The sequence below is a fragment of the Trifolium pratense genome, linkage group LG4 (assembly GCF_020283565.1).
Source record: "Trifolium pratense cultivar HEN17-A07 linkage group LG4, ARS_RC_1.1, whole genome shotgun sequence".
Classification (NCBI taxonomy): Eukaryota; Viridiplantae; Streptophyta; class Magnoliopsida; order Fabales; family Fabaceae; genus Trifolium; species Trifolium pratense.
The window spans coordinates 21,956,317-21,969,889 of NC_060062.1; the positions used below are offsets into that span (position 1 = coordinate 21,956,317).

General features: G+C 31.0%; 2 protein-coding genes across 4 annotated transcripts; both read left to right on the forward strand.

The window, feature by feature from the left end:
• Positions 1 to 508: 508 nt before the first annotated feature.
• On the forward strand, positions 509 to 2,026 carry LOC123924747. 2 transcript variants are annotated; one of them, XM_045977714.1, is made up of 3 exons: positions 509 to 534; positions 1,324 to 1,564; positions 1,682 to 2,026. In XM_045977714.1, exons 1-3 carry the CDS (start codon positions 515 to 517, stop codon positions 1,928 to 1,930), a joined length of 510 nt encoding a protein of 169 aa, XP_045833670.1. In that variant the 5' UTR covers positions 509 to 514; the 3' UTR covers positions 1,931 to 2,026. The 2 variants fall into 2 exon arrangements, with proteins under 2 accessions (XP_045833670.1, XP_045833669.1); XM_045977713.1 differs by lacking the exon at positions 509 to 534 and having other exon boundaries at positions 1,108 to 1,564.
• Positions 2,027 to 5,344: 3,318 nt separating this feature from the next.
• On the forward strand, positions 5,345 to 11,194 carry LOC123923557. 2 transcript variants are annotated; one of them, XM_045976255.1, is made up of 13 exons: positions 5,345 to 5,707; positions 6,534 to 6,651; positions 6,734 to 6,828; positions 7,266 to 7,383; positions 7,462 to 7,553; positions 7,868 to 7,996; positions 8,092 to 8,259; positions 8,896 to 9,063; positions 9,238 to 9,354; positions 9,595 to 9,702; positions 9,967 to 10,074; positions 10,164 to 10,271; positions 10,435 to 11,194. In XM_045976255.1, the coding sequence occupies exons 1-13, from the start codon at positions 5,429 to 5,431 to the stop codon at positions 10,888 to 10,890; spliced, it is 2,064 nt and encodes a 687-aa protein (XP_045832211.1). In that variant the 5' UTR covers positions 5,345 to 5,428; the 3' UTR covers positions 10,891 to 11,194. The 2 variants fall into 2 exon arrangements, with proteins under 2 accessions (XP_045832211.1, XP_045832210.1); XM_045976254.1 differs by having other exon boundaries at positions 5,358 to 5,707; positions 7,266 to 7,553.
• The last annotated feature ends 2,379 nt before the right edge of the window (positions 11,195 to 13,573 follow it).

The following is a 13,573-nucleotide window of genomic DNA, read 5'->3' on the forward strand; positions in this document are numbered from 1 at the left end:
AGGATCCGTATGAAATTTGCATCTGCTTATCAAAGTTTAAAATTGTTCTCTAAATCAGTTCGTTTGTTCATTAGTATGTATTTTTTTATGTTAAATCAATGTAATTCTCAACATTAATGTTTTAAGTTTTTAATTTTAATAATTTATTTATTCATATTTTTCTCACAATTAATATGTTTCATATATTTCGTGTTTTTAAATTTTATATATTACCTAGGTCAATTATATTTATAAATTTAATTTGGCAAAAACAAATTTTAAATAAAATATGTTTCATATAGTTCAATAATAAATCATGAGTAACATAAAATATATCCAAATGGACCTAAAAAACAATAACCAATTTGGCCCATTCATTATTAAACCAATTATTACCTTATGCAGGACCACATATATGATAACATTCAATTAAAACACCAAACCATATCCCTACAATTCAACAATCTGCATATCACAACATTTCCATCCCTTTCAACATCTTCATCCTGCCGTAAATTCATATCCCTCTTTCGCGATGTCTTCTAGCTCAAAAAGGTAAGTTTTTTCGATTCATCTGTTTAACATCAACCTCTATGTTTATCTTCACTACATCTATTTTATATTCCGAAAAAAACTTATATTAGGGTTTAGTTTGGAAAAGTTATAATACAAAAATCATGACAAATGATTATTATGATAATCTTTAACTTTCTCAACTTAATAGTACAATTTTAAAGTAATAATCCCAATAATTATTATTTTCAATTTTTTTATTTAATTGGCAAATTTAATTAAATAAAATCGATCAATATTGTTATCCTTTAATTGAAGATAATAGGTTTGAATATTACGTTTATTCATTAGATCCTTCTTAAGTTTGAAGGTTATTATCCTTTAATTGAAGATTATTATCGTTATATAATCTGTCTATTTGAATATTAGGTTTATTCATTATAACCTTCTTATTTTCATTTATATAATTTCATCTCAATCATATGTTAATAATTTACGTGGTTAGTATTATATATTCATACTTGATACAACAACATTAATTTAAATTCTTTTTTCTATCGAATATTATCAAACCATAGATCCAGATTTTTATCCTTTCATTTAAGGAAATCTGTTTGATTAACTAGGAACAGTGATTTAACAGTCGACTATAATCGGATGCTTTCATTTTCATATCTAAAATGTATTCATACCAAATATATATACTTTCATGCTTTCTATTATTAAATGTTTTAATAACAACAATAGGTGTATATGTATTACATTCGTACTTATCAACAAAAGTGATTGTTTGCAGACTACATTTTATTTAATTTGTTTTCTTTGTTTTAGTCAATTTAACCGTGAAAATTATGAAGAAATTGACCCGGATTACGCTGAATTCCTTGAGAAAAATGGTGAAGATTATTATGATAGATTGGAAGATTCCAGACTTGGAGTTCAAATTCAAAATGCACCTAACACCTACGCAGTAAGTTTTATTCCATTGGGATTTGCAGATCATGAAATTCCCGATGTACATATCTTTGAATTCACTCTTAACCATTTCAACCATTTCAGCAAAACACAAATTGTAAGTTTTTCTCTTTTCATTTGATTTTTCACATCTCAACTTAGTTTTTTTAAATGTCTATGATATTTATTATCTCTTATTTATATTTTGTCTAATTCTTCAAATTTTGTTTTATAGACTTTGCCAAATGAATTGTCAAAATATGTTCGTGATTTGAATTTGCAAACCCTAATTCTTGAAGTACCAGGAACAAACACTTCAAAGGTCCATTTAAGGTATCCAACCAATCCTTCTGAAAATGTCCACATTGTTGGAGGATGGAAAAACTTTTGCTTTGACAATGGAATTCAATTCGGTGATAGGCTTCGAATTGAGTTCAAACATGTTTATCCAAATGTTGGTAAAGTTTATAAGGTTACAACTTAATTGGATACATATATGTGAGATCCATATGTAACCTACCTAAATGTTTGATTTTTGGTTTCAAGTTTTCCTTCAAATTGTAATAGACATTGACAAGAAATTGTAATTCAGTTACCTTGATGTTTGATTTCACATGTTTCATTTCTAATTCAGTTATATTAATGTTAATTTACATATGTCAACTTATGAAAAGTCGAACTGAAAAAAATACAGCGTAACGTTACGACCCGTGCGATAGCACGGGTCTATTACTAGTAACTATATTAAAAGAACATACTAATGAAAATATTATTTTTGCAATGATTGAATAATTTTATAATGAGACTAATTTCGTAATATACAATACTCACCCTACGATAAAAAAAATATTGCGGCAACGCCGCGACCCGTGCCTACGCACGGGCATTATGCTAGTTTAGTAAAAAAAAATGAAATATTTGGAAAAATCGCAATTTGAAACTTTGGGATGAAGTTGTTACAACAATTTATCAAAGGGCTGCAACTTGCAACGTTCCTTAACCAGCGACCGATGGTAATGTGCAAAGTTGCGCAATAACCATACAGGTGAGGTGCACATTCATGTCGGCCATAGTTGGTTAAATGGGTACCCCCACCGGTTGGTAAGGTTAAGTGCAAATCTCAAGTATTAAAGTTGATGTCAATCTCTATTGTCGATGCTATTAGTAATTAGTAATAATATGAGATAAATTTGGTTCTTTCGAAAAAAGAAAAATGTTTTCCTTATAAATATGTCATATAATTTTAAATTTTATAAAAAACGTTTCAAAGTATGATTCTTATTGTCCCTCGATTTTTTTATGTGTTTTTAATTCAATTTACAGTGTATTAAAATATATTTTTTTAAGCTAATGTTTAATATATTGGGTTATGCTAATTAATGCCTCTGAGACACCAGTCGAATGCATTGGTTAAGATACCAAAACATACTATAAGTTTTGTATTAAAAATAGTGCATTTTATATTTTTAAAAGGATAATTAGACAAGTTGGAAGACCATTTTACTAGGGCACTAGTTGATATTTTCCTAATACATTATAGAATTTTCAAACAATAGGAATGGATCAATTGTTAGGTCGGACGTTTTAACGCCCCCTTTTCATAACCTAAAAGGAAGAGCGTCACATTTTCCTACCCAATTTCGAATGCATAAATTTTAGTAGATACATTTAAACCGATTTTTGTTTTTTGGTGAAATAAAAGTAATAAGTGAAAAATGTACTCCATTATGAGTGCTATTTTTTTCTTTAATTTGTATTTTACTCGATACCATAAAAAATATTTGTATTTTCTTATTGCTACAAAATATTTTTTACGGTAAAAAAAAACTACAATTCAATTATTACACTAAAATTCAATTATTACATTTAATATCTGTAATTGTTGTTATTTCTTTTGGTTAGGATGCAGTGCATTTTTCTAATAATGTTATCTATATATATAATTCCTAGATAGTTCTCCTACTATCCATCTTAACCCTAATCCACATCACTCATTTACATCCAATTAAATCACACAATAATGCCACATCACTTCCTTATATTATATCATTTTCATCTCTATTTTTTTTGTTTCCACATCAATTCCTTATATTTTTTTTCAATATAATCAATATTATATCATTCTCATCTCTATTTTTTTTTATATTATATCAGTCTCATAATAAATAATAAAGAATTATGCTTCTCCAATTATCCAAAAATTGATGTCACAAGATGTTACAATTTTCTACATTATTATTGAATTATACCTCTCCAATTATCCAAAAATTGATGTTGTGATGTTACATTTTTCTACATTATTATAACATTTCTTAGTGACAATGAAGATGAACATGGTTGGATTCTCTTTCAACATTTATCCCATTTAAATGTCAACCGTTTTCATAGAAACAACAAAGAGTTTATAATTTTTAGTCAAAAAAAAAACAAAGAGTTTATAATTTAGTCACACAAAAAAAATACGAAGATATACATTATTGACTTAATTACATTATAATTTTAGAGAAGAGTGAAGGTTATGCAAAAAGTTAGGTTATGAGATTGAAATATATAATAACCATTATCATTATCATATTTCATTCAATTTTAGTGTGTCGCCTATGCGTTGCACTATTGCATTGGCTGACACACCCCACCAAAAAAATAAATATATTTCATTCAATTTTGATGGTCCGTACTCATTCTCTATACATATAGGTATATATATTGGTTGGAGGAAATTATTATACATCCCTTCTTTTTTTTTTCGGTCAAAAAAAAAAGGTATATATATTGGTTGGAGGAAGTGATAAGTACATCACTTTTATATTATTATTATTATTATTATTATTATTATTATTATTTTCATTTTATAATACTTATTGTTACAATTTATACAAATAATTTTTCAACATTATAATATAAAATACCACATAACACCTGTGCATCGCACGGGTGTGGGACTAGTTTCTTTTGCATGTCAAATTATTGGGGATCATACTTTTTGAAACTTTTTTGTATATAAAAAATTCGAAAAATCACTTTATTAGATTTTCATAAAATTCAATTTTGAAATACAAATTTTTGAAAAAATTGTGATTTTGAATATTTTTTGATCTTTAGTAATATATGTTTATGTTATATGATGTTAAAATTAGTGTTTCAATTTAGAAAAAATAAATATAAAAAACTTGTAATATTTTTTTTTGTTTACAATTAGCTGAGAATCGAACCCAGGATCTATATAGTACTACCCAAACTCCTCACCACTAGACCAAATCTAGTGGCTTAAAAAAATTTGTAATATTTTAAAAAATGATTTTCAAAAAATTATTTTAAAAAATACAAAAAAATCATTTTTTTAAAACCGAAACAAAGAGGTCAAACAATAGGATGTTTAAACAAGAAGATTTCTCTCTTGACAAGTTGATCAACTCATCGAAATTCAAGCGGCATGATTTTTGTTATTAAAAGCACCAAAATATTGTGGTTACTAATTATTGAAAACAATTTTGTTTTAGTCTTTTTTCTTTAATAATAAAATTGTGTGACTATTTTGTAAAAGAAATAAATTTATTTGTACAAAAAAAAAAGAAATCAATTTATTTGTTCTTTTGAATAAAATACTTTTATTTGACAGATTGAATAAAATACTTTTGACTAAAGATTGAATAAAATACTTTTTTTTTTGAAGGAAGATTGAATAAAATACCGTAGTCAGTAATTATTGAAAATAATTTTATTTTAGTCTTATTTTTTCTAATAATAAATAAATTGTGTGATTATTATTGTAAAAGAAAGCAATTTATTTATTCTTTTGAATAAATTACCTTGACTAAAAGATTGAATAAAATACTGTAGTTAGTAATTATTGAAAACAATTTTATTTTGGTTTTATTTCTTAATTAATACAAAAACAATCGTTAATCGTTAATTTATTCCAAGACCGAACAAAACCATATCATAATTAGGGTTAGGGTTGGGGAAAAAATTGAACTGAAACATGGGAAGCAAAAAGAAATCAGCGAAGAAGATTGAGCTCGAAGAAGACGCAACAAATTCTTCAATCACAGCAATCAGTGATGATGATGAAGAAGCAAACAAGGATCTCAGCCTTGAAATTATTCAAAAAGCGCTTCACAATCGTTCAACAAATCTCCAAAACGGCGCCGCATTGGATGCTCCAAGAGTAATTGCTGATTCCAAAGTGGATAGTGATGATATTAAGTTAAAGAGGAAGAAGAAAAAGAAAAGGAAGAAGCTTGAATCTGAATTTGAAGCTGTAAGTTTTAGTCTCTGTTTTTATTTGTTGAATTGAAAATTTAGTTTGTAAAAATTGAATTTTTTGCCCCTTTTTTGCAATGTGAAAAATTGGGATTTCTTAGAGTTTGTTCTAATTGACTTATACGAGCTTGTCTAGGCGTCTAGCTTAGGGGAGCTTATAACACAAAATCCTTATATGATAAGCACTTATGTACAAGCTTACGCAAGCTATTTTCTAAAGATAAAATGAAGTTAAATGCTTTTTTTTTTTGTGTGTGTGTATTCTATAAGCTGTTTTTGTAAGTTATTTTGTAGAACTTATGAAAATAAGTTCAAAAGAGCTTATGAAAATTCTCATAAGCTGTTTTCATAAGTTCATTCAAACATTTTCACCAAACATATACATGTAAATAAGCTCAAATAAGCCAATTCAAACAGGCCATATGTTTGTAAGTTGTTTTCGGCTTATTTTCATAAACTCTTTAGGATAGCTTGTGAAAACAACTTATAGCCAATTGGACTTGTTCTCTTTTGTTATATATATTTTTTTTGGTTATACAAATAACTTACAAACAAGAACTTATATGATTGTATACACGCTTAATTAAGTTTTATTCAAACACTGCCTTGTTGTTTTTAAGGAAAACTGCCCTTAGTTTACTTTATAACACTAGAAGGGTATATGATTGTAACACACCTTAATTGCTTACTACTCTGATTAAGTTAAAATTTAATGGGTTTAAGACAATTATTAGAGATGAAATGGTATACTATTTATCCATAAGTAGTTTAAGAATGTTTGAGATTGTGTTCTTGAAGCACTTTTGTTGGCTTTGCTTATGTAGGCTGTTATAGTTGAAGAAGAAGAAAAAGAAAATGTAGAGACAATTGAGGTTGCGGAGAAAGTGGAGCATGCCAAAGCAGAGACAAGTGTTGTTGATACAAGCGACGATGCTGTATTGCGTAAGCTGCTTGTGAGTTTAATATTTGTTTTGAAATGTAATGTTGAAAGAGTTTTCTAACGTTGTATTGGATGCACTGACAGGAAACACTGGCTTTAAATCGCACAGTGTGGAGATCAAAACTCAGAAAAAGAAGAAGAAAAAGAAAAAGCTTGAATCTGAAATTGAGGCTGTAAAAGTTAGTCTCTTTTCGACTTGTTCAATTGAAGACTTAGTTTATAAAAATTGATCTTTTTTATGCCCCTTAATTTTCAATATAAAAAGTTGGGCTTTCTTAGAGTTTTCTCCAACTGACTTATATGAGCTTATCTAGCTTAGGAGAGCTTATGTAAATAGCTTATGACATGTTTGTAAGCTGTTTTAGCTTATTTTCATAAACTTTGTAGGATAGCTTGTGAAAATGGCTTATAGCTTATATGAAAAACAATTTGACTTTTTTGTTGTCTTAGTCTTAATTTGCAAAAAAAAAAAAAAAAAATTTATGTTGTCGTTTTTAAGGAAATACGGCCTTAGTTTGTAACACTAGAAAGAAGGGTATATGATTTGTAACACACCGTAATTGCTTACTTTGGGGTTGTGTTTTACGAAACACTTGTGTTGGCTTTGCTTATGCAGGCTGTTGTAGTTGAAGAAGAAAAGGAAAATGTAGAGATAATTGATGAAGTTGTGGAGAAAGTGCAGCATACCGAAGTAGAGACAAGTGTTGTTGATATGAGCGACGATGTTGTACTGCGTAAGTTGCTTGTGAGTTGTAATATTTGTTCTGAAATGTTGAAAGTGCTTTCTAACGCTGTATTGAATGCACTGACAGGAAACGCTGGTTCTGAATCGCATAGTGAGGAGATTAAGACTCAGAAAAAGAAGAAAAAGAAAAAGCATGAATCTGATGTTCAAACTGTAAATGTTAGTCTCTGTTAGATTTGTTCAATTGAAAATTTTTCTTATAAAATTTTATTTTTCCGCTTGTATTTCAATGGAAAATTGGGCATTCTTAGTCTTCAACAAAAATATGATTTTTATGTGTTGTCCTTTTTATGGAAAACTGTGCTTACTCTTTAACACTACAAGGGTGTGCTTGAAACACACTCAAACTTCTCTTATTAAAATCTAATGTTTTTAAGACAACGGAATTTGAAATAATGGATTGTTTATCCAAGAAAGAAGAATTTGGGTTGTGTTTTTTGTTATTTTTGAAACAATGAATTTTTCTTATATAGGCTGTTATAGTTGAAGAAGAAGAAAAAGAAGCTGTAGAGACAATTGAAGATCCAGAAAAAGTGGAGCCTGGTAAAGCAGAAACAGGGGTGGTTAATACGAGTGACAATGTTGTTCTGCGTAAGCTGCTTGTGAGTTAAAATATTTTCCTGAAATGTGATGTTGAAAATGCTGTTGTACTTTCTCCAAGGCTTACTTTGGGTATATGTTTCTGTTCTATCATCAGCGTGGTCCTAGGTATTTTGATCCTCCATCAGACAGTGTTAGTATTTGGGGAACATGCTTTAATTGCGGTGAAGAAGGCCATGCTTCTTTCAACTGTACAGCTGCTAGGCGCAAGAAACCTTGTTTTATATGTGGCAGTTTGAGTCATAATGTCAAAAAATGCACTATGGTACGTCTGATTTGCTTCTCCTATTTGTTTCTGTTTGAAGGAGCAATGTTTACTATAGTTACTGACTATATGCAATAGGTTTGATCGACATGCGTGTGTTCACTAGTTTTTATTGATTGGTTGAGTCTACGGTGCAAGGACTAATTGACTGCGGTGGCGGCTAGGTGGCACCGTTCCTGTTACAGTTCATGCACTATTGGGCTGGATTGACTTGAGTTTGATCGGGTGTTGTCAAATAGCAGCATTATAGGGATAGAGAATAGTGGGATTTGGTCAAACTGATGATTTAGGGCACAATGTTGTCAAATCAGTGCTGTCAATCGCAAAAATAGCAGTTTGTTCAAATTCCGCTATGCTAGGGTGCTATAGCATTGCTGTAGCTGCTATTTGACAATACAATAGTGGCGTGATAGTGCCGTGGTGGAATTTAAACAAACTACTTTTCACTCAATCAACATTGAAGAGATTTTTTTTGGTTGAATCCAAATGTACATAAAATGAAACTTACTAATTTCAGTGGAATGAATTACAAGCTTATAGTATACTTCGTCATATTGGTTTCTCATTGCTTAAAAGTGTTTTATCATGGGTGTTATGGTTTATCTAGAATTATAGATTTCCTTCTGTTTTCTGTAGGCACGATATTGCTCTACCTGCAAGATAGTTGGTCACCGGTCTAAAGACTGTCCAAAGAAGCACGGCGGCGATTCTAATTCTAAAAGCTTGACAGTGTGCTTGAGATGCGGGAATTTTGGGCATGATATGTTTTTTTGCAAAAATGATTATTCGCAGGATGATCTCAAGGTTGGTCTCGTCCATCTCTTTTGCTTCCTTTTACTTCTTTTATTTTATTTTTATGGGAAAAACTATGCAAAAGGTTTTTGGTTGAGTTCACTTAGTTATTAATGGGCACATCAGATATGGATTATGAAATGTTCGGTTGATGATTGTTTACTTTATTTCCTTTTGTTTAACTAGGAAATACAATGTTATGTCTGCATGAAATTTGGCCACTTATGCTGCGTCAACACAACAGAGGCTATGCCAAAAGAATTTTCTTGCTACAGATGTGGTCAAATGGGTCATATTGGTTGGGTAAGTCTTTCAATGGTTTATTGACCTTCTATGATTTTTTTTCTTTTAATCTTGATGATACATTAGGCATCATTTTTCCTTTCCAAAAGTAGTTAGGTTTGCTTTTCCATTAATTTCATCTTTTTGCTTACTAGGAGTAAAGCACACTGATCTGTTTTTAAATTTTTTGACTGGACATGTAAATAACTTATTATTTAATAAATTTGAGTACGCATAAAGTATGAAAATCAATTGGTGCAGGCATGTTCAAGGTTGCAAAATGAGGCCACTGATGCTGCCACGCCTAGTTCATGCTATAATTGTGGTGAAAAAGGACATTTTGCCCGAGAATGCTCAAGTTCTGTTAAGGTACTTTTCAAGAAATGTCTATATGGTTGTTAAAATGATTTTATCTATTTATCTTTTCTGTTATTGGTTATTTCCCTCCGTGATCTAGACCATCATTTCTGCATGGCTCTTTCTTTCCAAAATCATTTGGTTTGCTTTTTCTTTAATTTTATCTTTGTCGTGCTAAAATTAACTACTAAGGCATACACCAAGATATTTTTAAAAACCGTTAACTCCACAAATGAATGAAATTCTAAATTAATTTATGAGGATCAATCAATGCAGGCAAGCTCACGGTGGCAACCCGAGACCAATGATACAGCCACACCTAGTTCATGCTATAGGTGTGGTGAAAAGGGACATTTTTCCCGAGAATGCCCAAGTTCTGCTAAGGTACAATTTAGGATATTTTTAAAAATCATTAACTTAACTCAGCAAATGAATGAAATTCTAAATTAATATCTGAGGATCAATCAATGCAGGCATGTTCAAGGTGGCAACCCGAGACCAATGATCCAGCCACACCTAGCTTATGCTATAGGTGTGGTGAAGAAGGACATTTTTCCCGAGAATGCCCAAATTCTGCCACGGTACAAGTTACTAAAATTATTTTAGTTGTTTGCTATTATCTATTATTATTATTATTGGTTTTTATGCTTTCATGCCACATGATACATATCTCTTCACTCGGTTTCTTTTAGAATAATAACTGAATAAATCAATTCTTGTCCGCTGCTGGGTTCACTTCCACAGGTAGGCAATAGGAAACATAAATTATGGGAAACACCAAGATCCCAAAAAGAGAATGGCTACATGGGATATGAGTCTGCACCTCATGAATATGGTAATTCTAGTAAAAAGACAAGGCTTTATACTGAAGAAAGTGACATTAAAACACCAAAGAAATCAAAGCATAGAGGTGGTTGGATGACAGAGCATCCGGGTGAATTCTCTCCTTCCAATTCCAAAAGGGATAGTTGGAGGTCTCCAGTAACACCATGTACTTATAATAGTACTAACAATCATCGTTATTTTAATAATGGTACCGGTAGTCACACTTTTGGTTCTAAATCTTATAAGATGGGGAATTTTCATGATGGAACCCCTAATTCCGAAGGATCAGGAAGGACTTTTCATCATGGGTACTCAGCTTCTAGGTTCACCAACACGAGTAGTAATGGATTTCAGAGAAATTACAACGGGTGGTAGTTTACCAGAAATCTAGTCTACATTATAAGACGAGGAATGTTCATGATGGAACCCCCTAATTCCGAAGGATCGGCCAAGACTTTTAATTCATCATGGATACTCAACTTATAGGTTCGACAACACAAATAGTAATGGTTTTCAGATAAATTATATTGGGTGGTAGCTTTCCAGAGTCTAGATTATAAATCTATCATACCATGTGAGTGTTTTTTTGGCAACTCATTTTTCAAGTTTTGTAACTCATTCATGTTTCTTTCTCATTTATTCTTTGTAGCATTATGTTGTAATAACTTGTTTCTTTGAACTTGGGGTGTCGGGGTGTCGCCCTAAAACTTCATTCGTAGAAATGTTTGTCATCTCCCAAGTTGATATGAATGGGCCAATGATTTGAGCTGCTAGACCTACAATTTGATGAGTCTTTTTAGGGAATTTCTTTTTGCCCCTCCCCCACCCCACCCTTCTTGCGTGCCCCTTGTCTTTTCATTTTTTAACCCCTTGCATATTAAGTAGCTAGCGTTGTAAAAACGTAAAATTTGGTTAAACACAATTCGTTACTTAAAATGTGAATTCAGTTTGCACTTTAACTAGCAAATCTTATAAAAATGTATTCCTTTTGTCCTCTTGCCTCAATGTAATATTTTGAATGAAATATCGTTTGCAAGTTAAAATGTGAATTCGGAAGATTAAAAGTAAACACAAATGAAAAGTAAGTGCTTACTGAACAATGAGGACTTGAACAAAACTATCCTCTTTAACACACTTGGTGAAAGATATCCATAATGATTGACTCACTAGAGATCAAACCTTATTCAAATCGAAGAGCAGTGATGAAGATTGTATAGATTTTGAAAAAGGAAATAAATCATATAAGATGGATCGAGATAGAAAGAGACACAACAAGATTTATAAAGGAGACAAAATATCTTGATGAGATACTAATCAATGTTTCAAGTGTTTTGATTTGATGAATCTGTTGATCCAATTATAGTTAATTTTGTGCGTAAATCCACTTATATTTAAATGTAGGTTAAATTGCATTTTTGGCTCCCTAAGTTTCACAATCTTGCGATTTTGACCCCTTAATTTTAAAAATAGCATTTTTGGCTATTTTAACTTTAGCCCCTTTTGCAAAAACAAGGCCCCCTTTGATTTTTACTTGGTCAATGCTTACGTGGACGTTGTGACATATGTTGACTGTATATATATTGATGACTGGATATTTATTAATTATTTAAATATTTTTCAACAATTCATAATTATCATTTTGTAGCAAATAAAAAATAAAACCTAGAAGTTAATCAACTCCAAACCCATATATTCATCAACTCATCAATCCCAAACCTAGAAACTCAATCTCATTCTTATCTCATTATATACCCACATCTTTTGCTCTTGAATCAGTCTATTTTTTAATATGTAGAATGATCAAAATCCATGAACAATTGTTGCTTTGTGTTGCCTGTAACACGAGATCAGACCAAATTCAGAGCCGGTCATCGCTACCCGAATTCTCAGCACCCAGGCTAGGATTGAAGTGTTCAACTGTTTTGTGCATTGGCTCCTTCATATTATAACTTGTTCTATTGTTTAGATTGCCTGATTCAATGTTTGGAGATTCGAGTTACATCTTTGTGGGTGGTCTTTATTTGTTTTGCATAGAGTGTTGCCGCTATATCAGTTTGGGGGATGCAAGCTTTTCTATAATTCATTTCTATCTTTATGTTTTTTTTTATAAGCAAAAAATGAATTATAAGGAGTACAAGGGGTACCCAACCCTTACAATTCTAAAAGAAGTCATTAGATGCTAAAAATGCAAGATAATGGATCTTTACACCAATCTGAAAATACAAGAGAAGACTTAGAGCATCCACAATGGAGCTACTCATTTTTTAGTACTTAAGTGGGCCCCATATGTACACATCATTTATTTATAATTTTATTAATAATAGTACATTATAAGTACTCAATCCCTCCAACCCAAAACCTTTTCAAAAGTTCTAAATTGGTCCCACTAGTAGCACATCTATCCAATAACTCAACATCATTTTAAATGGGTCCCACAAAAATTATTTAAGTACTATGTCTTATTGTAGAACTAGTACTTATTAGGTACAATTTTGCTTTTGCTCCAATGGGAGTACCTATTAGGTACTAGTACTTAAAAATATAAGTATCACCATTGGAGATGGTCAGCTATTCTACCAACAAACCAAAACCAGGAGATATAAATAATTTGATCCACTAAAGATTGCAAGTTAATGACATCTCCTCTAAACATTATATTATTACGGGATCGCCACAAGCTTCATGTGGTTGCCAACCAAATTACATGTCGAGCTTTTGCATAAGACTTATTCTTCACCAAACCACCAAAGGAGATAAAGTGCTTCCAACAAACTTCATAGGGGATAAAATCCACATTCAGCCAGACGAAAATTCTCTTCCAAATTTGTTGCGAAAAAGAACAATTGAAAAACACATGGTCAATATCTTCCTCTTCTCTGAAATAAAAAACACAACACAACTCACGCGGATTAACAATAACACCTTTTTTCGCCAACGCCATACGAGTTGGTAGTCTAGATAATAATAATCTCCATCCAAATATACTCGCTTTAGATGGCATGTCATTTGTCCATAATTGATTCGAGGCTTCCACCACTTTATTTCGTGAATGCACTTG